This window comes from Malurus melanocephalus, unplaced genomic scaffold, assembly GCF_030028575.1.
Source record: "Malurus melanocephalus ecotype Western Australia unplaced genomic scaffold, MMel_1.1 scaffold_490, whole genome shotgun sequence".
Taxonomy (NCBI): Eukaryota; Metazoa; Chordata; class Aves; order Passeriformes; family Maluridae; genus Malurus; species Malurus melanocephalus.
In genome coordinates this window covers 450,415-477,353 of record NW_026623722.1, presented here as the reverse complement: position 1 = coordinate 477,353, position 26,939 = coordinate 450,415, and the positions used below count along the sequence as shown (strand labels likewise).

The 26,939-nt window shown below is 40.0% G+C and overlaps 1 protein-coding gene across 1 annotated transcript in view; it reads left to right on the top strand.

Moving 5' to 3' along the window:
• The first annotated feature begins 473 nt into the window (after positions 1-473).
• CRY1 (cryptochrome circadian regulator 1) overlaps positions 474-26,939 on the top strand; it is a 40,327-nt gene continuing 13,861 nt past the window's right edge. Inside the window, exons 1-3 of the mRNA XM_057381074.1 lie at positions 474-634; positions 22,675-22,783; positions 26,011-26,153. Coding sequence (XP_057237057.1) covers positions 477-634; positions 22,675-22,783; positions 26,011-26,153 — 410 coding nt within the window. The 5' untranslated portion in view covers positions 474-476. The remainder of the gene's footprint in view (positions 635-22,674; positions 22,784-26,010; positions 26,154-26,939) is intronic.

The window sequence follows — 26,939 nt, the reverse complement described above, 5'->3', positions numbered from 1 at the left end:
CCGCGGAGCAGAGACCGCCCGGCCGGGCCGCGCTTCCCCCGAGCGCCGCCGCCACCGAACACACCTCAGAAACGTGAGGGCCCGCGGTCACGTGGGCGAGGCGCCGGCCAATGGGCGGCSGGGGGCGGGGCGAGCGGCTGGCGCAGCCCCGCGCCCGGCGCAGTCACAGGGCGAGCGGCGAGGAGGCGGCAGCGGCCACGGACGGCGCTTCCCGTGGGCAGGGCGCCCTCACCGCTCCGCGGACACCGCCGGACCCAGCGCTCCTTCTTTTCGTCCCTATTCTCCCCGGCGCGGGGGCTCCGCGGGGTGATGCGTCCCCGCCGGGCGGCCGCTCCCGCCGTATCTGCCGGGTCCTAGAGCCGTCCGCAGCGAGGCCCCGCGGGCCGCCCCGCCGCCCGTCCGTGCTCTCCCGGCGGCGCCGGGCCATGAACGGCCCCGCGGGCGGCGGCGGTTCCCGCTGAGCGCCCGCGCCCGGCATGGGGGTGAACGCYATACACTGGTTCCGCAAGGGGCTGCGGCTCCACGACAACCCGGCGCTGCGGGAATGCATCCAGGGCGCCGACACGGTGCGCTGCGTCTACATCCTGGACCCCTGGTTCGCCGGCTCCTCCAACGTGGGCATCAACAGGTGGCGGTGAGTGCGGGGCGCTGCGGGGGCCCTAATCCCCGCGTTATGTATTCGGTCACGCCGCCTGCCCGCCATCCCCTCCCCTCCGCGCCCGATTGGGCCGCCGCCAGCKCCGGCTTCCCTCGGCCGCCCGCCCTCCCTCCCTCCCCGCGGGCCCGGCCGTGTTACATATGCAGCCAGCSCCGGCCCCGGCTCCCGCGGCGCACGTGGGAGGGAAGGGGAAAAAGGAGCCGCGAAGCCCCTGGTGGAGTGCGGGGAGGGGGCTCCGTGTTTTCGCTCCCGAGAGCCGCGGATCAGTGCCCGATGGCCGGAGCTCGGAGCAGGGAAAGTCCCGTGGGGAGCAGCCCGGAGGGCTTGCACCATCTCGGGAACTTTGGGCAGCCGGGAACCGCAGGGCGACTCCGTCCTGGAAAAACTGGGAAGCTGCTCGCTTAGTTCAAAAGTACTTTCTCAGAGTGGCGTTCGTGCAGGGAGTGTTTTCACAAAATATCCTGAATGGGAAGTGRCCCACAGGGCAGGGAGTCCAGCTCCTGACATGCACAGAACAGCCCCAAGAAACCCACTCTGTGCCTGAGAGTGTTGTCTGAGTGCTTCTTGATCTYTGGCTGGTTTGGTGATCAGTGTCCGTTCCCGGAGCGTTCAAATTGGTTCCTACAGCTTCAAGCCCGTTATAATTCTCCTACCCAGTATAAAAATGAACTTTACTGTGGAGCTGTGGCTGATGCTTGCATGCTAAATGTGTTCCATAATAAGGCAGAGGTTAATAGGACTTCTGTGCATGCTTGTCATGTGAGATTAGTTAAAACATCACTAGAAACCTGAAAATTGTTACCCTTTTAAAAGGGTTGATAATGCAGTAGAGTTTGTGTRTCGTTTGTCCATCCAGTGTCAGGAACTTGAAATGCTCGTGAACTTAGCCTGCCCAGACCAGGGTGCTGAGAAGTTGCCTAATTGCGGAACAATGGAAACTTGGCTTAACACTACGTCATAGAAAAGTGAMAAAGTTTAGATACTTAAGGTTTCAGTTGAGTTCACTTCAAGGATTTTTCCTTTCTGATTTAATAATTTGTATCCCAGCTCATTAAATCCTTTTTCAACCAGGTAACTTACTTTAGGCAGTTTTGTATTTCTTTTTATTCCTAGATTTTGAGAGGTTTTCCTTATAATCCTCTTGTTTTCAAGAAATTGAAATAGTGAAGATGCTGTGTGTGAACTTAAACTTGATGGTTATTTCATTTTCATTGGCGAAAAAAACTTTAGAATAATTGTTAGATATTTGCCTTATCTAGGATTCATGATGTGCATTTATTTTAGAGACTTTTATATTTGTTTTGAATGGGATAAGGTTTTTTTAATAACATTTTGACTTCATAAAGAAGCTCAGAGGGCTTAATTTTGTGGATGAAGCACAAACAGCTACTTAAATTTTAAAAGAATGTGGGCAATTGGCACAAGTCTTAAGTGTTAAGGAAATCACATGTCTTAAGAATACTTCATAGGTTTCTAATGTGCCCTTCATTTGAAATGCTAAACAGTTTTTGGKTTTATTCTGTGAGCTAGTGAATGATAGACAAATGTGAACTTTGATTCTCGGAGAAGGAAGTTCATGTCTTCAGAGCTATTGCCCTGGTTCTTGAATGGCTGTGTAATATGATCATTAGCTAATACAGTCCTTKAATACATCTGTGTGTGATAAATTTGCTGGTTGATTTACTTTAACAGTGTTTTTAGTGTTTTAGAAGGCAACTAGTCCCTCCACTGCATTTTGCATTTGAAGAAAACTGCCTGGTTTTAGTTGCTGGTTAGAGGGACTGAGTTTGGGGTAAATTACAGCTCCCCTATCCAAAACACTTCAAGCAATCTCCTGGTACTCAAATATCCTCAAGGCACATGCTGCACATGGATTTGAGTGGGAAATCTTTCTGCCTTCATAGCCTGGTTTTGTGAGATTATCAGGTTTTTTTCAAGTTTAAAAGTACAATAATTTTATAGAATAACTGGCTGCTAAAGCTGTATGTTTATTACAGTTCTTCTCAATTAATCTTTATTTAAATGGACAATTGCTAGTTTGGTAATGATCCTTTTAGGTTCCAGTGGTTTTAATGAGACGTTTTTAACAAGTGCAAACACATACATTCATAATAAGTATACACAAGCTCTATGATGCAGGTTTTCAGTTTGCCAGTCTCATTTGGTACTTGTAATTAATGATCAAATATTTTATGTTCTTGCTCATGAAAGTGAGCAAAATCATTGCTTACAAGCCTGTTGAGTAGGATGTTGAATTAGTAATTTTTTTTTTTATTTTGAGAGGGGAGCAGAAGCCCTTCAGCATTAGGAGCACAAGTCAAATTTAACCTCCTTATGTAAATTTACGGTGGTCCTTTCTTAATTTGTGTTGCTTGACACCGAGTGTTTGTGTTCTGGTGAGTTTATGGTCCTTATGCTCTGGGCAAAACTCTTCTTTGTCAAACTATGACTAACACAATCTATATGAGGAAAAAAGGTGAAAGAATACAGGAAACCTGGAGGTTTAGTTTCTTGTTAGAATATTGTCACTCTGCAGTCACCAGTTGTGGTTCATTTTAACAAACGTGTTAAATCTGGCACGTACATAGGTGCTTTCTAATTAACTTTTCTCATTTTTTCATGTAACAATCATGAACTAATATTTTTGTGTAATTGCACTATTGAGCAAGTCKAATTACTAAGCAGTCACATGGTCTTACTGACCTCCTTTCTGCTGGCATYCAGCCTACCTGTTCTAAATTCGTGAACGCTACGTAACAAATGCCAGGACCTCCTTCAGCTCACTTCATTTTTTTTTTCCTGGTTCTATTCTGTTTATTCTTATTGTTCCTTTTTCTAAGCTGTCAAATAAATCAAGATGTGCTTTCATTGAGACATGCTTTTTCTGTGGGATGAGTTCACGGAGTTGTTCACAGATYAACACTAGAGAGAGAGAAGTTACTTGGTGTGGTAAAAGTGATGGAGAAATGATGGGGGGAGATGCTAAATGGGAAATCACACGAAGGGGCTCTTAAAGTTTTTTCAGTTGCTCTTAAGCATTTGGCAAMAGAATTAGGTTGTATCTAATTGTGTCAACAAAGCAGACAAAGAATGTAACTTGCATACTGAAAAAAGTAACCATTACCTACTTCTGAAAAAATGTGTTCCTCTGTGCTCGCAGACCTTTCCATATTAAGGAGAATGGGATCTCATGTTCAACAACATCACCTTGGGGAGAGYTTCATTAGCCCGGGATTTAGTACAGTGGCAATTGATCACAATATCTGAAAAGAAATGCAAACATTGTTAGTTGCTGCATAAGGACTTACTTTGGGTAATAATTTACTTCTTTTAGTTTGTCTTTTTGAGTGTATATGTCTGCCTTTGGTATGCTAGTTAAAACACTGGTGTGAACCATTTGATTTTATAAAGATGGATAGTCTAATCTTGCCAATCCTTGTATTTCTTTTTTTTTAACCATTCCTGAAGAGAACAGATTTCACTTTTAAAATAAGAGCAAGAATTTGTTTTCTATATCTCTTAGATTTTGTGAGACTATTGATGTGTTCAGCATCCTTCAAAGTTAGCTGCTGCTGTTAGGACCCATAGTGCTATTGATTTAGGACAAAGAAAAGGTGAYTTTTTTTCCACAGTCATATTCCAAACAAAAAATTAAAACCTGAGGAAAAAAGAAGTTTGATTTCCAGGACAATCACTGCAATTCATGGAAATGGGAATTTGTTTAAAAAAATTAATACTTAGACATCTTTTTGTAGCATCTATTAAATTTTGCAATTCTGTTCATCTGTYAGTGAAAATACACTCATAGTTCCAGCTTATCTAGGTATGATATGTCCAATAGAGATGTGTTTGTTGGATGTGGGATTGGTGGAAAAAGTTGGTCAGTATTAATCTATGCATGATCTGAATTTCATGTATGTAATTCAGATGGCAAAATTTGTGTATTATAGTTTGTTAATAATATTTATGACTTCSCTGACAAGTCATCCCTTTAAGTTTGTTTTTATTGTGTAGCACTTAGGATGAAAATCTATTTAATTTATGAAATATTTAACAAGAAGCCCACCAAAGGCACTCTRTCACTCCCCTCAGACAGGGAATAGAAAATACAACAAAAAGCTTGTGGGTCAAGATAAGGACACGGAGAGGTCACTCAGCAGTTATCATCTTGGGGGAAATTAATCTAATTTATTGCCAATCAAATCAGAGCAGGGTAACAAAACCCAAATTCTTAAAGCACCTTTCTCCTGCCCCTCCCATCTTTCTGAGCTCAGTTTCACTCCTGTTTTCTCTACTCTCCTRTCTCCCAGGAGTACAGAGGGATGGAGGTTTTGGTCAGTTCATCAAGTATTGTCTCTGCCCATTTTTTTCATCTGGGAAAGGACTCCTCACATTCTTCCTGTGCTCCAGCGTGGGGTCCCACCCATGGGAGAAAGTCCTTCACAAAATTCTCTGATGTGGGTCCTTTCTGGCACRGGGTTCTCCATGGGGACTGCAAGTGGATATTTTCCGTGCCATGTTCCTTCATGGGATTTAGGTAGACAGCCTTTCTCTCAATGCTCTTCRCCATGGGCTGCAGRGGAATCTCTGCTCTGGGGCCTGGGGTGCATCCTCCCCCTCCTTTTCCCTTTCTTGAGAATCTGCAGAGTTGTTTTCTCACATGTTCTCAGTCCTTTCTGGCTTCCRTTGCTCCTGAGCAATAATGTTTTCCTCCTGTCAAATACATTATCCCAGAGGTGCTGCCTTGCAGCAGGTCTGTGTTGGAACCCCAAAAGACATAGGGGAAGCTTCCARCAGCCTCTCACAGAAGTCACCCTTGTATCCCCTCGATTCCAAAACCTGGCTGTTGAAACCCAGTGCAACTCATCATAGCCTCTAATGAGTRACTTCAGCTCTAGAGCAGCATGTGCTGCTTGGAGCGTTTTTGKTCATCAACACATTAAATTGAGGGTGATTAATCTGTAAAAAGGCTCTAGCTTGTTTCCAGGAGTTGCATGTTCAAGTTTGAGTTCTGTGCTACTGGCAGTTAGATTGGAGAAACCCTCCAGCGCCACAACCCCAGGCTGCTCACCTGTTCTCTTCCATAAAAACCCTTTTTTTACCCCAAAAGTGCCCATATTTCAGCAGCTCCCTCTATAATTTGTGCTATATGATCTAGCCCTATGATTTTCAAAGTACGTCACTGAAGCTCACTGACGTATGTCCTGATGGGTTTAATCCTGGGCTGTTGATGAAAGGGTTGGTTCCGCCCTTTTATGATAGCACACAGCCCTGTGGTGAGCCAGTTTAGCTCATCAATCTGTCCAAAAGAGATTAATTACCAGTTTTGGKGGGATTAGCTCTGTCGTAGATTGTGCCAGCTAAAAGGTCATTGTAGTAGTAGTGAAGAGGCAAAGGGTGGGAAGGGCAGGTACCATTTCTTTCGGTGGCAGTATGGATTTGAGTCAGATTGCAGTGGTTATAAAACTCTGGCCTGCATTGCTCATGTCTGCAGTAACCACCAGGTGATTTTTTGGAAAGGGATTATTTGTTTCTTCTGTGGCTTGCCGTTTGTTGACACCCTTTCGAATGATATTGCTGAAAATAAGTATTGGCCTTTTTACTGTGCAGGGAAAAGATGCAGTTTATTTTTTATCAGACTGTCAGAATGTGAGAAATAAGCCTGCTAGCTGAGAAATTACACTGTGCTTGTCTCCTTATTTTGGTGAATGAACTTGTATCCCACATTCTGTAATGTAACTATTATTCAATTGTACAAGAAGACTGCACTGGTTGGTCTGGAGGGAGYGAGTGGTATTGAATTGAATTGTGCTCAGTAAGTAGTTTTTTCCAAATACCAGTTGCTATAGGCCAGAAAAATTACAGTAAGCACCTCTACAATCTTGACTCCAAGGTTGATCTTGACGGAATGTTAATTCCTCAGATTAAGAAATTTTGAGGTTTTAGACACTTGGTTTTACATCACTAATCTTCAGGTTTGAGGATATCCAAGAAATTCTGAGTCGAATGTTCTTGATGTGTAAGAGTAGTAGGTGGACTTTGAGTATTAAGGGAGAAATGTGGTTTTGAAACAACTCCATAGGATTTTTTAAGTCTTCCTTCTCCTGGGACCAGTAATCTATTTTTGTTTTATTTTATGTAAGTATCAATAGACCACATTCTTTATTTGAGATGGGGAAGGTAATCTGTCTGCACCTCACAGTGTTTCCTGCTCCGGTCACAAAGGGGGAGGGTGATAACCCCCAACAAACACCATCTGTGATGAATGTGAAAGCAGCTTTTTTTAGGCAATCAAGAATACAGAATTTTTTTTTCTCAACTGATCAGTATGTGGCAGTGTCAATGAATTCTGCAACACTTCTTCAAAGCAAGTTATTTTATATATTATCACACTCTTTTGACCATTTTAATACAATAGGATATATTCTCCTGTTTAGGATAATGTTTTTATCCCAACCAATGGAAGCTACTCTTTAAATGTATTATGCAAAGATTRCAGAAAAGCCTGTTTATCATTATGCACTACCTGAACTTTTTGGTTTCTAACAGTTTATCTGCAGCATGGAAGCCTTTATTTTCAGAAGTGGTTCTTTTCCATACTCTGTCTCAGTTCCTGGCAGGTTTTCAGGTTAGTTATATAACCTGTGATAGGAGGAAGGTCAAGCTGCCAGCAAAGTCGGCCATTTTTTCAGTGGATAAGTCACACTAAAGTCTGTGATGTTATTAATTTGCATACTGAAAAGAAACTCTTTGCTTTAGGGAATTTTGTGACCTTCCCCTTGAGACCTAAAAAGGCAAAAGTCTGTTTGAGCATGAGTCGGTTGTGTAAGTAGTGTGAGCATATGTGGCTTTGTGTTCCATGGGCTTAATGATTTGCAAATCACATTTTAGCAGGTTTAATAGCCATACCTTGGGTTACCCCTAGCAAAGGACTATTTGATTACCAGGATAAAAACTTCACAGTATTTTGGTGCAATACATTTCACTTGGATTTCTCAGAACTCTCAATTTAACACGGAGCAAGGTTAGTTTKTGTGCTTCTGTGTACTTCTGGCTTTCACGTTCTTTGCAATCTAGGTCAAGAGGTGAACTATAATTGCAGTGTTCTTCTAACCCTGAAGCCTCCATTTGTTTTTCAGGTCACCTAAAGCATTTGCTTTCACTGCTTCAGAGTTTTGGGTGTGCAAATGTTTTTTTAGAAGGGAATAAAGCTTTAGAGGAGGGGAAGGATGGACTGGGAAGGACAGGTCAATATTACAGTGTTCTGTTTCAAGTGTGTAAACGGAGATGGCTGCAGCAAAGTCTCCATGTGTGTCTGTACTTTTGGAACAGTTACAGATCASAGTGCATACCAGTTACTAGTGGAGATAATAAAAACCAGCTCATGAGCTTTGTTAGYATGAGTTTAGGTGGTAGCTGAGCTGCAGTGAACAGATCTTCGTAAAATATGCTGGGTTTTTTTGCAAATTCTGTCCTTTGATTTTTTTAATTTTTTTATTTGTAAATTATATTAGTATTTGAAAGGTCTAAAATTCAATGTCAGTCTGGGTAGGAAATAAGAATTTCATGATACTCAGGGTTTCAGAAGYAAATTCAGGTGTCAAACTGTTGCTTATAATCTCTTTCATTAAAGTGCTAATGCAACAATTTTCTTGCAGTGAGACAAAACCTGTTCAGTTTATCAGAGATGGAAGGGATTACTTCCAGTTCTACATTGTTTGAGCTGTGTCCTACATTTCTAATTTCTGTATTGACAGTCATGTGATGGACACCTGAGCTTTTGTGTTATGCATTGCTTCCTCCTAAACTTTTCTGGACCTGCTTTAGAGATTTACTCTATCTCAGTGTTTCTTAATTTGTAGGAAAACATTTCCCTTCCTGTTCACTCTCATTTCTTCTCTAACGTGTGTATCTTTGTAGCTCTTTCACAGATATGAAAAGTAAAGGCTGTAAAATTCTTGCACTAAAGGTTTGTACCCTTTCAGAACACAAACCCTTATCCCCTCAAAATTAAAACCAGAAATGTTGAAAAAATTCTGTKTGAGCTCAAATGGGGAAGTTGTGAAGTATGAATATAGTTATTAATTCTTCAGTGATGAGGATGAAATGTCTACAGCATAGGTTACTCTGGAACAAATCCTTTAAGGAAGACGTGGATATTTCTATTTGTTATCTATCCAAAATATGAAATCCATGACCTAGGAAATGCTTTGTTTTTTATACTAAGGAACCTGTGGAGTTCAGTGTTTGCAGATTGTTTTTTTTCCTCAATGCCAGTGTTCTACTGACCTTGTCAGTGAGGGGTAAACTGTGCTGCAATTGAGAGAGGGAGAGAGAGAGAAAGTAGGGATTGAAAAAAAACACAAATAGGAAGGCAATTTGAATCAGGGAAATAAATAAGTAGCTAACTTGTTCATGTAGGCTGCTTGTTACTTCATGTCTTGTATAGYTCATAAAACTTGCTCATTGTTTGAATGGTTGTAATTTTTCTGTGCACTAAAGATACAGAACACCAAGGCAAACTTTATCTCAATTTCTGTGCAGTTCTGAAGTACTGGGGAAGTGTACAGAGAATTGTGCTTCTGCATTTTACAGAGCAGCTGGCATTGAAAATAGTCAGTGGTTTGTTTTCTAATATTAGTTAATATTAATTGAAGAATAGATTGAATGTTTTCTTTCCTATATTCAACTCAGAGGAAACTCTATAGAGAAATTTTCTGTCGGTAAATCCTATGGCATCAAGTGATTTTTTGTTTTTTTCATTCTTTCTCCTTCATATTTTATATTCTAGAGAATAAACAAGTTCTTTTTTTTCAAGAAGTCTTAAAGTTGAAGAAAACATTATGGCTTTTAGCAGAGATTACCTAATATTTTTTCCCTTTTTCCTGTCTCATGGGAGAAGCATGACTACAACTGTGAAACTGAGACATGCATTTGAAAGAAAATATTCTACACRGTAATTTTTGCCATCCAGGTTTCAGAAGGGTCGTTAGGGAGGAGGCTGCATTTCAGTTTTGTTCTTTRTAAGTCTTGCTATTAGTGATCTCAAAAAGTCGAAACCATCCAAGCCTTAATGAGGGTGATCAAGCCAAGGATGGCATCTGAATTATTTGTTTTATTTGTGTTGCCTAGGGATAATTCCTGTGACTTTCCATCGTTACTTTTCAGTAGATGACAGGCCTGGTAAGGTCTAGTTTRCTGTGCCTTATTCATGTTTCTTTTTAGACAGTGTAGCTATTTCCTGCTRTTGCACAGTATATCCCAAATCCTCTGAATGTTTCCTTAAATGACTCTGTGAGAGACTTTAATTTTTTTTTTTCCTCTAGCATACTCTTTCCCRTCTATTACCTGGAAACATCTACTAGTGTGTAGTTTCTTCAATTTATTAAAGGAAAAGGTTGTAAATTGCTGTAATATTGTCAGTTCTGCTTTAATTGCTGTGTATTTTCCCCTTTTACTTCAAGGCTTTCGTAATCTGTGGAGGAGACCTGTGTAAAAGTAATTTTCATCATGTAGTCATTGGACTTTTCAGTGGGTAGGGTTTTTTACTTGATTGACATTTCCTTTCTGTGAGCTAGTTGCCAATAAATTCACTGTTGAGAAGTAGTGTGTTTTCAAAAACTATGAAGAAAATCATGAGTTTGTGGGGAATAACGTAGATCTTTCTATTTTTACATTTTAGAATTTTATCTTTCTGCACTGTTTTGAATATAGATTTTTTAGTATAATTCCATCAACCTTTTTTTTTTCAGTGCCAATACTGAAACATTGTGTTMGTTTGTCAAATTCTTCAATGCTGCATTTGCTGAAAGTTTTACTCCAATTCTTTACTGCTTCCATATGAGAGAACACAATGGGGCTTGCATTTTTGGCACTGGAGGTCACACTTTCAAACTAAAAAGTGTTACTAGTAATTGTGTGTCATTCTTTCAGCAGCACCTTTTCATATTTTTTTCAAAATTCTGCACTTTTTTCTATTGATCTGTCTTTATTCCAGGATCCTGCCTTTGTAGTTGTTGCTCTATGGCTTGTCAAGTGCAGTGGCAAAGTAAAAATAATTTTTCGKCTTTTTGGGTGTTTTGTTCTTGCTATTCTGTTTGAGGGATATGAGATTTTCAGGAACAGTTGTGTCATAAGTGGCTTGTTCCCAAATAAAAGTGTCTGTGGGGGGGGGAATTCCAAAAACTTTTCCACTTGCAGTACCACATTGTCATCACCAGTTGCAGTATTTTTCCTACTGAACTTAGAAATTTTAAGAATACTTAAGGTAAAGTTAGCTTTGGAAAGCTTTATAGGGTATTCTTTGGTTTTCTGCCTTCATCATATGAGCTGTATCTGTCAGAAGTTTTCGGTTGACTGGATTTTCCATTAGAGTATTTTATATGGTAATGCCTAGCTTGGAATGAGKTTTTTTTYYTKGGAAWKKTTKKYYTTTKKKSYTKKYCYSKTWAWTTTWMCYTKRAWKRAARSYTTTKRAMYTKGGRWTTWAWWAAWWAAAAAAAAAAATACCTAAGTACAGGTCCATGTGATTGATGCTTGAAATATTGCAGTCTTATTTCTACAGAGATACAKCTTAAACGAATGAAGGAAATAATTAAGTCGGTGAAAAGCTGCCTTGGTGATATTTTTTCCYTTGTCACAAGGCAAAATGCTGTTATTAACAACAAGGAAATAGTGTAACTGGCAACATTTCTTCCTGGATTTGTGTGGTGCCTTTGTATCTCCCCTCTCCAGCACATGCAGGGTTAAATAGGGTTTAAAAACATGTGAGCTTTACCTGCCATTCATCATGGTTTTTCTCTGATGCAGATTTAGTGTTACTTAGACCTGTAATAAAGGATGATATCCACGAGCCGGTGGCTGCTGGAACAGCCTGTTTGTGCCAGGTTTTGTGCCAGCTGTTGATGCTGGCAGGGCACACGCTGTTGCTGTTCCTTTTCACACCTTCCCCTTCCATTCTTCACCATCTCCTCCGCGGGGCWTTCTCAGCTCCCAACCAGCACATATTGGCTTTCACGTAACCTTTTAGCCACTTGTGAATATGACACAGAGGAGCAGAACCGAGCCGCTGCTTGTACCTGCTCAAATGAAGCCTTTCCCTGGCCCCGTTAGGAATAAAGTTCAGCTGTGGGACAGGAATCCTCCCGGAGCGGCTCCATAGGGAAGGAATATTCTGCTCTTACTACAGCGGTTACATATAACTGGAAAAGTAGGTCATTGTGGCAGGGAGTAGTCCAAACAGGCGCCCGGTTGCTGCAGCAACGACCTACTTTACGAAACTATTTTTGTTGATTCATATTGAAATGTTCTTCTTGAAAGTGCTATAAGGAAATGATCAGGTTAGGTGATATGTAACAATGAAAGCTGCAGGTTTTGTGGATTCCTCCTGCCCTCCTCCTTCCCCTCTGTCCCCCACCCCTTTAGTCTCYCCCCCTGATGTTGTATATAGGAGGATTAAAGCAAATAAGGTTTATTTCTATTCAGTTTGACCTCTAGTGGTGAATATATTTTTTTTTTCTTGAAGGTTCTGCATAACAATAATGTTTATGATTGGTGATTATGTTTCCAAAGTTCAGAACTTACAAATCTTGCCCTATCAATTTTATCTGTAGAAATAACTTCAGAGTTAAAAAAAAAAAAAAAAAAAAAAAAAAAAATGCTCCGTTCTAGGAAAAGTTGAAATCTTTCTTGAGCACTGGAACAGGCTCCTTAGAGAGGTGGTCACAGCACCCAGCCTGGCAGAGTTCAGGAGGTGTTTGGACAATGCTCTCAGGCACATGGTGTGGCTTTTGGGATTGTCCTGTGCAGGGTCATGAGTTGGGATCCCTTCCAACTCAGGATATTCTACGATTCCATGAGTATCACTTTTCTGGAATGCTGACAGTTTCTCTTGATATTCAGCTGCTTTTACTCTAACCACTTTGTTTCCAGTGAAGTTTATCCACATTCAGGCAGGTGGCCTTGGTGCCCACCCCATTTTTTTTCCTTTTTTTTTTAATTTGCAGTGTTCTTGTCTGAGTGGTCTTTTGCTATTAATTCTAACTTCACACAAGCAAACTGGAAAAAAGAGCAGTGATTCCATATATAAGGGTGTTCTCCAGTTGTCTACCTTTAGTCTTTCAACAAAGTAATAAAAAAAAGGCTGTTATTCATGTTTAGGAAGTTAATTTTGGAAGTTCACTCCTGCCCTCTAAAAGGTGTGGGTAGATGGGGAAAATGTAAAAGTAAAGTTGTTAYAATAAAGGTTTCATTCTTCATAAAATAATACTTTATCTAAACTACTGTGACTTCTGCAGAGATGACTGAGTATCACTCTTTAGTTATCAGAATCTTCTACTTAACTGTACTATGTAACCTTTCAAGGTTAATTTAGTTACTTCAAATGAAGTTCTTTCTGTCGGTCCTGACCTTCAGTATTGCAGAGAGCTGCTGAAGTTGTGGCAGATGAAGATRGCACATTTATCTATTTAGGTTATTTGGATTTTTTTCATTTGTTGTGTCTTGAGCCCCAGTTCTGTTTTCCAGGAATTGTGTTAGTGAGCTCTGTGCATCTCCTGCGTCAGCTCTGGAAGGCTTCTGTAGCATCAAGTGAACACTTACCTCATTASTCTGCCCACGTGCTGAGATAGTTGAGGACAAAGTGGAGGTTTTTGGGATTTATGCAGCTTGATAAACAAAGCTGTGTTTCAGTTATTTGTTTGGAGAGGTTTAAATGGTTTTTTTCTACATGATTATTACTCAAAATCCTGAATACAGCTTGATCAAGTTTACCTGTTATTCAGTTATAAATAACTAATTTCAGCTTTGAAAGATGAGTTCAGAAAATTTTGATATTTTGATTAATAAGAGTAGCAATGGAAAGTTAAGACAATGCTGCGTGTCTTACCACCATAAGGTGAGCACCAGCCAATTTTAATTAAGATTTCAGRATAGCTTCAGGATATTTTTTCTGTTTTGCAGGCTTTCTAGCAGTTTCTGTACTTGGTAAAGGATTTCAGCTCCATCTTTAATTCTCTTCTATTTAATAGATTTTTCAGATGTGGGAGGCCAGAGATGATGGAATTGTACCTTAAGGACTTGCAGTTTATCTGGTGTAGTTGAGAGATACATTTATTTAAGCCAGTGTTTTATTTCTGGGAAACATAAAACTGCAAAATTTTACTAGCACTAACTGCAACCTTAAAAATGTCACTTTAATGTAGGGAGAAGAAAAGGGCTTTATTAAAGTAAATGAAGGGAAGAATAAAATCTGTCCTTCAGAATCAGATTGCAAGACTGTCTTGTTGGAGTGCTCATATGCTTGCTCTTTTTAAATGAGCCTTAGCTGTTACTTTCTCATGGACAGTTTAGATTGCTGAAATATTTTGTAAAGCAGGTGAGCTTTCTTTTAATTACATCAAGCCTTGAGAGCTGCTAATTTAAATACAAGAACTTGGATGCATGAGAATAAGGTGKTTTAAATTTATTTATGTATGAGCATGTCTGTACTCTCAAGTAACTTAGTTTTGTAATTTCCTTCTAGGTAGTATTTCTCCAGCTCCAGCACAATTTGTTTGCTCTTGGGTTTTCTTTTATGGATCCAACCAGCTTCTCTCTGGAGAGAGAAGGCATAAAGAATYAAAGTGAAGTAATAACGACTTTGATTTATCAGATTGGAATTAGAGGATTAGAATAAAAACCCCTCAGAATATGTGCATTAAAGAATGAAAGACACTGGGTGAGAGAGATTTAGGAAGCTGTGAGCCTCTTAGTCTCCTGTCACCAGCAGGMTGACCTTTGTAATATGAAGTAATTTGAGACGTTAGTTTCAGGTTATGTAGGAATAGTTTAGTTGAGTTATGGGTGCCCTTTGAATGTGAAGTTAAGATCCCGACTTTATAGAAGCTAAATACACCATTTGCTGTGATGTATGGCCCACAAATTAGGAACTAGATACCTATTGCTATTTCATGAAGTTATAGAAAGGTTGGAGTTTGAGGGGACCTTTGGAAATCATGAAGTCTATGATCATGAAGTCTATGTCAGGTGCACCCAGAGGAGGCTGCACAGGATGTGTCCAGGTGAATTTKGAGWAACTCCAGGCAAGGAGACTTCRGCCTCYCTGGGCAGCCTGTTCAGTGATCTGTCACCCTCACGGTAAAGAAGTTTCTCTTCATGCACAAATGGAGCTTTGTGTGTCTCAGTTTGTTCCCATCGCCCCTATGCTGTCACTGGGCACTGCTGACCCTGTCCTCGTGTCACTGCCCTTAAGATATTTGTGTGCATTGATAATGTCCCCTCTCAGTCATCTCTCCTGCAGACTGCACAGGCCTAACACTCTCAGCCCTTGCTCTTAAGGTGGATGCTCCAGTCCCCTCACCATCTTTGCAGCCCCCTCTGGACCTTCTCCCGTAGTTGCTTGTCTTTGGTGAACCAGGCAGCTCAGCATACCCAGCCACCACCCTGACATGTCACTCCAGATGTGGCCTCACCAATGCAGAGTAGAGTGGGAAGATCATCTCCCTTGGTCTGCTGGCAATGCTCTTCCTCATGTATCCCAGAAAGGCACTCTGCTGCCTCCAGATTTAACCATTGTCCACCAGGAATTCCATGTCCTTCTCTGCAGAGCTGCTTTCGAGCAGAATACCAGTACCTAACCTGTACTGGTATTGTGATGAACCTCTCCTGTTCTCCAGGAYCTTTTAAAGATTGTGGAGAATGGTTTAACAATAACATCTGCCAGCTCCCTCAACATTCATGGATACATCCCAGTGGGGCCCATGGATTTCTGGATGTCAAACTTGGCTAAWGGGTATCTAATCTGATCCTCCTTGACCAAAGGAAAGTCTTCMTTTTCCCAGACTTTTCCTCATGCCACAGTGGTGGGGGATTCTGGCCCTGGGAAAAAAGACTGAGCAAAGAAAGCATTCAGTATCTCTGCCTTCTCTGTGCCTTTTGTCACCAGGGCACCCACTTCACTCAGCAGTGGGCCTCTGTATCCCTAATCTTACTTTTGCTACTTGCAGAAGGTAGGGAGGTGTAGAAGAAGCTCTTCTCATCATATTTGATATCCCTTGCTAGATTCAATTCCAAATGGACYTTAGCATTCCTTGTATCTCTGCATGCTCTGACAACATGTCTTTATCCCTCCCAAGTGGCCTTTCCCATTTCCATATTCTGTACATTTTCTTTTGTTTCAATTTTGCCAGAAGCTCCCTCTCATCCATATAGGTCTTCTGACCCTTTTAATTGATTCCTTTCTGCTAGGGATGCATTGGTCCTTAGCTTGGGAGAAGTGATACCTGAATATTAACTATCTCCTTTTGACCCCTCTATTTTCTGGAGTCTTAATCCATGGGATTCCTCCAGGCAGGTCCTTGAAGCAGCTGAAGATAGCTTTCCAAAAATCCAGGGTTGTAATCCCTACCTATTTAATGCTTCCTTCATCTTTGGGRGATTATGAATGTCTTTTGAACAGGACAAAAAAATTGTGTGTTTCCTTCCTTTGGGGAATGCAAAACTTGAAAAGGTAGTTCAGTTGTTAAGAAATTGGTGAGAGGTGGTATGTGAGGAAATGCCAGCTTTGTGCCCAGTGTGAGTTAGGTTTGATCRAAATGAGTTTGTTGTTCCTAAGAGTAGTATTACTTGTTGTAGCTGATATTCTAATCCCACTCCATATCTGAAATTGTCTTTACTCCTAAGTGTCAAAGAACATGCACCCAAAAGGACTCCGCTTGGAGAGTTTAAATTTTAAACATGGTTTTCTCTTGATTATTGTTCAAAGCCCTTTCTTTCATCCATTTTCAAAGATTTTTTTTTTCCTTGAGAACCTCCTTTACAGCTGTACCTGGGCTTGGATGTGTCTTGCATTCTTCCTCCATTACAGCTCTGCTTTTGCTTGAAGATTATAAAAGTAGTAAATACTAGGGGAGGAAAAGCCAAGTGACGCACTTCATGGTCGGTGTTTGGTTTTGTTTTTGCAAGTGGATCAGCTCTGCTAAGTTATGAAAGATGCTGTAGTCCTGAATTGCTCTCTAAAGGAGCTGTTTTTTCTTCACTGAYTGTAGAGCAACCCTGCAGGAGATTAGTTAGCTCCCACAGCTACTTCACTTAAGTATCTAGAGTTAAATAACAGGAACTTTTWCCTGCTCTTGTGTATAAGTYTAAGGGATAATACCTTTATAAAACRTATTATTGTATACCTTTTTAGGATGTGGAAGTTGGTGTGGCATTTGTTGAAACAATGTGGTACAATAAGGGATGCCTCTGTGACCTTGATTTGGTAACAGGAAAATACTACTGTGGCTGGCTGCCAAAGGATGCTGAGGAGTGTACATAACACTTAAATCSTGTCTGAGCTTAATCTTCTTACAGTTTCGTAAGAATATACTGCTTGCACTAAGACACATTGKTTGCTGACAATCAAACAGGAAAATACACTGGTAAAATATTAAATATTTGTATACAGGGACATCGAATTTGAGATACTTCTCAGTGTCTCATACTCTGCTTTCGTATTAGATTTGGTGTTCACATTGTGATTCCTGTTGAAATTAGTATGAGGTGTATATTTACCTGATACTGAACTCTCCTAATAACCTAATCAAACATATGGGAAAGTATTTGTGAAAGAAAAGTGCTTGCTCTCTCCCTGTARAGAAATAAATGATGCCTGATTTGTRTGWTTAATACATTARRGTCKAATGCTGTAAATKATACTCCTTCAAATAAAATGTGGTTGGTATGATATGTGTGCAAGATTCTTTCTTTTTATTGAATMCAGCTCTACTGAACTCTGAAAGATGAAGGAGGAATATCTGATAACAGTGTTGGAAAAAAAACAATTGAACAGGGTAATAAAGCTGGCAGGTACTAGGCTGCCTAAGATAATTCAGATAGATAAAGTCTGGGTGGCAATCAAATATCCATCATGAYACGAGTCTCTTGTGTGACAGAGCTTTTCTGTTGCTGGAGAGATGGAAATCAATGGCTGGACATAAGGACTAGTGGATAGATGGAAGGTATTTTAAAAGGCAGGTTAAATACAAGTTTGTGTGGAATTTGCTGTAAGTTTTCTGGTTGTGGGTAAAAAGTATTAACCAAACTTAGGAACTGTTCTTTTTCGCTCAAATTCTTAAATTTCCTCTTAGAATGAGGATGCCTAGCTAAATTCATGTATTTTGTGTGTCTGTCCAGWCTAAGATGTCTGCTAATGGTTCAATTCAGAATCTGGATTAGTTCATAAAAATCATCCTTAATGGTTTAGCATTTTCAGATGTGAATAGCACCTGCAAGTGAAGTCGTTGCATTTTGAATTCCCTCAATTCCCAGCAACTCTCCTCATTTAGTACTGGCAAGGATGGTTATGTGTGATTATGGTTTCTGGGTGTTTATTACTCCTAAAAATAACCYCAAACAAGACTTAAGGGTAGCCTTAAATAGTGTTCCTATAAGTATCCTTCTTGCTAGACTACTCCCTAAATAAAAGTGTTACCTTTTTAACAGACTGCTCTTGATTCTTTTCCCTGGATAAAGTCTTTAATCATGTTAATAGTGCAGAGCCAGGAACATTGCRTGATGTAGTGCTTGCTTTAGGTCATTTTGTTAATGGTTAACTRTGTTAACTATTATTTATTTAAGTTTTTGAATAGCTACTTTGATGGCATCGGTGTATTTCAGTTCTGTGATTACTAAAATTATGAGCTCTATTATGCAATTATTGCCAGTTTCTGGCAGTTAGTTTAGATTTTAGACCCCAATGATTGACAGCAGGGAGATTGTGGAGTTTCTTGGAGTCAACTGTTAAGATTTTTTGCGCATGTCTTTTAAAGAATGTTGTCTTCGGAAGCTTTCATGATAGTTCTGAATATCATAATTAAATATCTCTGGCAAAATGTGTGTAATGCTCTCTAAGAATGTTGCTTGCAGACAGGAATGCTTTGCATCACCAAATTCCCCATCTTAAAATAAGTCCTTTTTGCTTCCCTCTATCATGTCAATCGTGCGTGTACCTCACATTGTTTGCTACTGTGAAATTATTAGTGATTTTTTTTTCTGTTTTGTCCAAGGGATGTTTTAGACCAGACACAGGAAAGTAATCCAATCTGATAAAAATTATCTGGGCATCCTTTCTGTGTCTTTTRATGAAGTCCTATAGCTCATATGATTCATTCAAAATTAAGAAAGTGCTTTCCCATTGACTGTTAGGTTGAGGGAAGAAAATTTCTTTAGATTGCAGACTCAGAAATGTGACCTGTTATTGTTGGGAGAGRTTTAAATATCTTCTCATTGCCACAGTCTGGTATAAAGTATAGYAGAGTTCAAGCCTAGTAGCACTTATTTCATAGCCCTTATGAAGAAACTTTGCCTCTAGAGCTCATACACTGAAAAGAAATATTTTTCATCAGATGTAGGTTTTATACTCATTTTCAATTMATTGRCTAATTTACCATTCACTTTTTGTTYTGTTATACTATARAAGAAAYGTGTTTGTGAGCATTTTGATGTATCTCTTCAGAAAGAAAGGTCAAGTGATTCTGTGTACAGTTAACCACATTAGAGATGCCRTGCTGCTTCTGCAAATTTTAGGGGTACTCATCAGAAAAAGAGGAGGAGAAAACTTAGGTTAACAAGTGGTTGATATGATTATTAAGTTTCTTTGTAAGGGGTGTATTTAGAAGCAGTTATTTAAGAAGGTTCATATTTAATTGAACAAGGCTCTTTGCWGGGGAGATTGAATGAGATGACCTTAAAAAGTCCCTCCAACTCAAAATATTTTGTGATTCTATTCCACACGTCTGTGTAAAGGCTTGTATGTTAGACAATTTTTGTTTTCACTTCAATGAGAAAATGCCTTTAGATGTGGTATAACATAAATATAGTTGATAAAAACAAACTAGGTGGTTAATTATTTGCATCATATTTTGTTAAAACACATTTGTTTCAACTGAAAAATGGCTTTTGTTGAGGTAAAGGAGAGTGAGTGTGTGTGTGTCCCCTGGCCACCCTCCTGCTCTCTTCCTACATATATAACAGTTTGAGTCTACACTGTTATTTTTGTTAGGTACCTAAAATAGTTGTACAGAGATTGAAATGCCTGAGTGTGGTGAGAGATAGTTAAGCGAGATAACAGAGGGGATTTGGGGAACCAACAAATAGAGATTAAATAGTATTAAGGGCAAGTTTAGGGATCTTGGATGTGAATTGGACACTGGGTCAGTGCGTGTTATCTTCTTGAATAGGATTTTGTGCCAAGGCCAGACTAGAAGTTATGTATGTTTAGTGAGGTAGGAAAGAAAAGAGGTAGAGAATATCGAGGGAAGTGAAATGCCAATAGAAAAAAATCAAAAGTTTCCTGAAATACATGAGTAGTTGTGAATATTTTATGTTACCAGTTTCTCTTCATAACCTTTCCCACTACTCTGAGATATGAACTTAGACAACAAACAAACAAACAAACAAACTTGTGTAACAGCAACAAAACCCCATAAAAACCAACCACAAAAAAACCCCAATCTGGGCTATTCCAGAGGTATCCAGGACAGTATTGCAGCTCATCTTCCGAATGTTTTGGGACGTATATATGTCAATGCACATACTCCTTGAARCTGAGATTCACATAGATAAGACTAACAAATAATGTCTKTCATTCCAAGTTMAAAAAAAAAAACACAATAAAATGAAGCTGTAATTTTCAGAGTCCAAATGGGATTGACTTTGTCCTGGGAACATGAGGCCCRAGTTCTCTCTGATACATGCATATGCAGCTCTTGTCTAATTCTTAAAATGACTCCTGCATGGTTTCTAAGTAAATGAGTATACAGAAGTTTCTTTTTCTTTTCTAACCACCCCAGAGTTTTCTCAAAACAAAGCATTCTTGGYTTGTTCCAGTCATTAAACATCGAAATATATTTTGCCAGCCAAGAAGCCATTGTGTTCTTGTATTCTGGCTGTCGAGAGACCTGTTCTTACTCTCTCAGRTCGTGTGAACCACACATTTTCACCATTTAGTAGCAGCCAGGGGAGGTTCCTTCCAGCCTTTTATATGTTATTTTTGGTGAGATTTTCCCCCATGTGAAGTTGGAAGCAATGTGTGATAGATAGGCATCACTTACATATTGCTAACTGCATAGAAAATGGATTTTAGCAGGTTTACAGCAATCCGGTATGCTCTATCCCTCCTAGAAGGTGCAGCATTTTCATGGTATCTGCTTAGCTTTTGGGATTCATCTTAAAAATATCTTGATTTTAGTAAACCTGCTTGCCCAGTGCCTTTGTGTTTGTTACAATGTGGGCATTTACAGAGATGCTCCTGCCCTTCTGTGGCAGCCGTGCCCCTTCTCCCCAGCTATGGGCACGGAGTGTGCAGCTGCCCTGGGCTGGGCCAGTTTTTCTGGAGGTGCTGTTGCAGTGGCCTTGCACCTGCACACAGTRTCATTACAGCAGCTTTTCTCAGGAGAAAGGGACTGCAGTGTGGGAATTGCCTCTCCCCCACCCCCCTTGGGTGCAGCTTGTGATTTATGGCAGGGGATCCAATAATGTGCGAGCACAGGAGTTAATGACCAGCCGGTGCTGACTCAGCAGTTGCCCTGATCACCATGTGCTTTGCTGAGTGCCAACAGCGCTGAGAGAAGGAATGGCTGAGAGGGCCTGAACAGCTCCTGGTGAGATACTGTGAGTACAGAATCACAGAATGCTTGGGTAGGAAGGGAYCTCTGGAGATTACCTAGTCCAGGTTCACMTGGAGCAGGTTGCACAGGATTRTGTCCAGGTGGGTTTTGAATATCRTCAGAGAAGGAGACTCTGCAACCCCTCTGGGCAGCCTGTTTGAGCCCGCTGTTACCCTCAAAGAACATTTTCCTTATATTCAGATGGAATTTCCTATTTGAGTTTGTGCCTGTTGCCCCTTATCCTGTTGCTAAGCACCACTGAAAAGAGTCTGGGCCCATCCTCCTGACGCTGCATTTAAGTTATTTTTGGCATTGGTGAGGTCTCCTCTCAGTCATCTCTTCTGCACACCCCCAACTCTCTCAGCCCTTGCTTGTAAGAGAGATGCTCCAGTCCCCTCACCATCTTTGTAGTCCTCCACCAGACCCTCCTCAGCAGTTCTTTGTCTTTCTTGGACTGGGGAGCCCAGAWCTGGACTCAAAACTCCMGATGTGGCCTCACCAGGGCAGAGTAAAGGGAGAGGATCACCTCCCTCAAMCTGCTGACCACACAAGAAAAATAYWATGGAGGAGCCACTTGTTACACTGGAGAGAGTCCAGGGCGAGTGCACTCATTTGGGGATGCCCAGTACCTCTCTTTCCAGCTGACTGCAAGGTAGAGTTCTTTTTTCCCTCTTCCCTTTTGTTTTTATTTCTTCCCCAAACAACTTTCGCCATTGGAGTTATTTTAGTTGTTACATCTACTAATAAATCTTTGCACATAKGAACCTGTCTCAGCATTCTTTGTGCAGCTACCTGTTTCTCTTGAACACTTGCATAATTGCAACACCCTATCCCCCCCATTTTTTGCCTGATGTGCTGATTTGCTTATTAAATAATTCAGATGAGGTTAAACCAAGATGCATATTTTATATAGAGGGCTGTTTCTATAAATGAAGGCCAGAGGGATGGCCATGACTGTGTTCTCCTCTGGCATGATGTTTTTAGTAAAAGTTCAGGCTGCTGTGTTGTAAGGAGGATTTGAATTAAGTTTAGTAGCARTGTGCCAACAGCTGATTACCTCTTTTTTCCTTAAGACTGAACTAAACTRAATGTTGTTGTCCATTCCAGAGTTGAATAGCACTGAGAGAAAAACTGAAATGATGATGCAGTTTGGTTTTTATGGATTATGTGTTGTGGTATATATTATATGGTGTTGTACCATTGTAAGCCAAGTGTAATTAGGATGTGAACATGGATGCATCTCCAAAATATGCACCAAGCACTGAAGATCTGAAAATTGTTGTTGATTATTCCTCTTAGTTACCTTTTTCTATTGCAAAATTGTCTGATTTGCCTCAGAAAATAAACATTTCTTTACTATTCTTGCAGATTCCTGCTTCAATGTCTTGAGGATCTTGATGCCAATCTACGGAAACTGAATTCACGTTTGTTTGTTATTCGTGGACAGCCAGCAGATGTTTTCCCCAGGCTTTTTAAGGTAAATGCCACCTTGCAGTTGTTTTTATCCACAAATATGAACTGAAAACTAATTTCAACTAGAAATATTTCTTGTGCTGTTTTATTCAGTGCAGGCTATCCATGCAAATATTGGTCTATCCTTGCAGTTCTCATTAAGGTTGTTTGTGTTAGTTTTGAATTTTTCCTCTCTAATGTAGGCATCACCAACTGAGCTGAGTTACTTTTAGACAAGCAACTTTGTTTCTTTCTTTCCAGAAATTGAATTGATTTCAGATGGTTTACTAAGTGTAGGTACTTTGTGTTCCCTTTGTAATACTGAAATACAATTTTYTACACATGAATCCATATTCAAAGCCTGATCATAAAAGCAATGTTTTACTTAGGCTGAAAACATCTGCTGTGATTGCTTTTTGGCCATTAAAGGTGATGTAATAAGCTTCTTCTAGTAGTAGGATTGTTAAAAGCCTAGTGTAACTAAAAGCAATTTCTAGTCAAAGAAATTTAAGACTTTCCTGAGAAAGAATCAATGCAAAAAATTAAAGCTGTGAGTGGTTGTTACTGATAGCCATATGCTATTCATGGATAATAGTGTATTTAAGGTAATAATATACTATTTAATACACTATTTATRAAAGTATTGTAAAAAATGAACCGTTTTCAAATTGATTTGAAGAATTTTTTCAGAATGACTGAATTGAGGTCAATGAAACAAGACTCTGGGGGAAAAAGGGATACCCAATTTTCCAGAGGTCGTGTATTCAAGATTTTTATTTCCAGGTCTTCAACACTAGCCTCAAAACTCAACTAAAACTCACTTTCCCATCTTCATTATTGTGCTTTTGTTGTGAAATGCTGACTCAATGATACTTCCACTGGTCTTTTCTTGATTTCCCCTCAGTGAAGAATTTCCTGGAGTACCATGGCTTTAGCTGCTGCTTGCAGCCTCTCAGATATTCAGACTTGAATTTGTCTGGCAAACTTGGTTTGATTGATCCAAGTAGTAGCAAAGGCCTTGGTGTTGTGTGTGTTATTTTATGGATTTGAGCAACTTGTGACAAGTTTGCTTAAATACTTTAATGGCWTCTTTGACAATTCCTGTTTCAGGTCTTGCCACTAGGCTGACCTTTCTATGCTTAAYAGCACTGCATTGCCATATTTTTAGAATACTAATTTTAGTGCTGAGAAGAAAATTAAATAACCTGTAATATAGATAGCAGTCAAAAAAAGAAAATTCACATCTGTCTGTGTCTTCTGGTTCAAATTATCAGAAGTGTCTTTATCTTGTATTCGTTCACTGAGGGGCTTTTCAGGACATCCTCTATGCTCAAACGAGTTATTGACGCTCTTGAGGGCTTCTTCTCTTTTGGCTGAAGTCTACCTGRAACATGCATCTCTCTGATATAATTATATCTCACAGCTTCTGCCAGAGCAGTAGCTGTACATCAGGCACTTCCAGTGAAGGGCCTGTAACACTGAACAAAGCTTTTCAGAGCACCTTGTTAAATGTCTCAAAGGTGAGCAATAATCCTGATCCTGAAGAACAAACACATGTGGAAAATATGTTTGGTTAAGTCTGGAGGAATAACTTTAGTTAAGTCATGCTAGGAGATAGTGGAACTTCTGTGGAGCCTGGTCAGGAGCCCTACCACACATGCCAGCATCTGAGGATTTCCTGGGGATGAATGTATCACAGCTGTTTCTTTCACTGACCAAAGGACAATTCCTTCAAAAGGCAGAACACTGATCTATCTTTATCCTTATAAAAGGCTCAAGCACCTTTAGCTCTTTTGTTTCTGTGAAGTTTTGATAGGTTCTTGCCKCATCCTCTTCAATTTGTCCTGGTCTGCTCTGTGTCTTTAGCTCTTTGGGATTTGCTCAATAAAGAATACACAATTGGAAAAAATGATTTATTTTTTTAWTGCCTTCATGTTGCTAGAAGCATCCAGCAGTGTGTGCAGAGTGATCTGTGTCCATGATTCTGATTGCCTGACTCATGCTTATGAGATCTGGGTGTATTCACATTACACAGCAGCTGTCTCAGAGTTCCCTGACTCCCTTAGGGACTTCTCTCTGTCTTGGACATGTTTTTTAATGGTCTTCTTTGCAAAATGCCAGAGGAAAGAAGGGTTGAGAAAAGTATCTGCTGCAATTTGTCAGACAGTGGTTTTATATTATGAAATGGGAAATAAATTGTGTGATGGTGTAGGAGGTTGCTGGAGGATTCAAGGCCCGCTGGATTAGTCTTGGTGGACTTAAGGAGGACTGGAGCCCATCCTTGTTTCAAAGAGCAGGGTTTCTAATTCTTGGAATCACCCATCCTCAGGGGTGGGCTTCATCTAGGAGAAGGCTGGAGTTCAGAAGTGAAATAGCACCCCAGGGGAATAGCATTGAGTGCCCTTGTCTCTGGTGTAAATCAAATTCACTGAAATACCATGGCTGGTATATTAAATCAAGTGATTAAGATTCTAAGGGATTAGAAAGGYATTTCTTTAAGTTTGAATGGCGTGATGACTTTCTAGGATCATTTTGTGAATACTTCACCTTTCCAATATCCTATTGTTGCAGAAGCCTTAGCTGTTATTGATCCCTTTGTTCACTTCTTTTTCCTCTCCTGTGACTGTTGGCCTTGGTGACAGCATCTGTGACATAAAGGATATTAGACTTCAGAGCATTAGGCATTCTCCTTGTAGGATACAGCCTTTTTTTTTTTAATTAAGAATTTGAAGATTGTCTGAGTGAGTAGGGATTTGGAAAAGGTAAAGAAAGTTTGGTGTGAGGGCAGGGCAGTATTTTCACCTCCTGCCCCTGCAACTTCAGTTCTGCTGTTAAAGCTGGCAGGGGTGTGTAAAGAGCTTTTCTGCAGAGGAAGGTGCTGCTGCTGATCTGTGTTCAGAAGACAGCCTTTGTCWTCTTCCCCTTCTGTTGTGACTCTTAAAGTATGTGAATCCTAAAGTTAGAATGAGTTTTCAAAATTTRCGTGGAAGTTGTTCCATTACGATGTGCACCCACAGTAATGGGAGAGATGGAAGTTTTTCATGCCCATTAGCTACTTAGGTGCCAAAAAGTTGGACTTTATTTTTGTTATTCTGGGTGCCTGATGTATTTTGGATCTTTCTATATCACTGATAACTATCCACAGGTCATTGCTGGTGTTCCATTCTCCCCCATCCTTCCAGTTCACCTTTCCCTCACCCTCCATCATGCAGCTGAGTTGCTAAAGGACTATCTTTTTGTTTTGTGTTGTAGGAATGGAACATTGCAAAACTTTCTATTGAATATGATTCTGAACCATTTGGGAAGGAGAGAGATGCAGCTATCAAGAAGTTGGCTAGTGAAGCTGGAGTGGAGGTCATTGTTCGGATTTCTCACACGTTGTATGACCTAGACAAGTAAGTTACCATTACCTCCCATTTTAAAAAGGGGAAAAAAAAACCCCGTAGAATTTTATGTAGKATTTATTTTAGATATTGTGTGCTACTTTCTACACAGAGTACTTTATAGTCAGGAAAACTACAAATGTTTTGTGTTTCTCTTTTATCTGTCCATCCAAATTTTGTTATATATTGAGTAGAACTTTGAAGCTCCAAAGATKGTATGTAACTGTATCTGAAAAGCAGTTTAAATTTGGAGTTCTTTTGAAAATARTGTTTGTGCTAATTAGCTGTCATTTATAATTAAGTTACTCAAACATGCCTGTAACTTCTCTCAAATAACTTCTTGTTTTGTTTAGTTGTTTTGTTAAATTGTTTTGTTTTTATTTCACTTCTTGTACACAAGTTATGAGAAAGTCCTTTATGTTTTTTTAAGARCAGTTTCCTACCAGTGATCTATTCAATAAGTAATTGGGGATTGTTTGCTATCCATGTGCTGCCTTACTTAATGTCTTGTTTATATTTTTCCAGGGATCTATTTAATGGATTAGTGTTAATTCCCTATTATAGAAACATAATCCACAAACTAGATAGAAGTATGACTTGTCTTCTCTTAACATTGAGTAGTTTATTGTGGTAGATGCCCATTTTGTTCTGTTACAAGCCAATGTATAATAGACAGACACATGGGAGGGCAGCAAAATKAAAGTATTTACTTTTTGAAACCAATAGCTGACTTTTCTTTAATCCCAAATTGAAAATCCCTTTTTTCCCCTCGCACCCAAACACCCCACTAAATAAGCA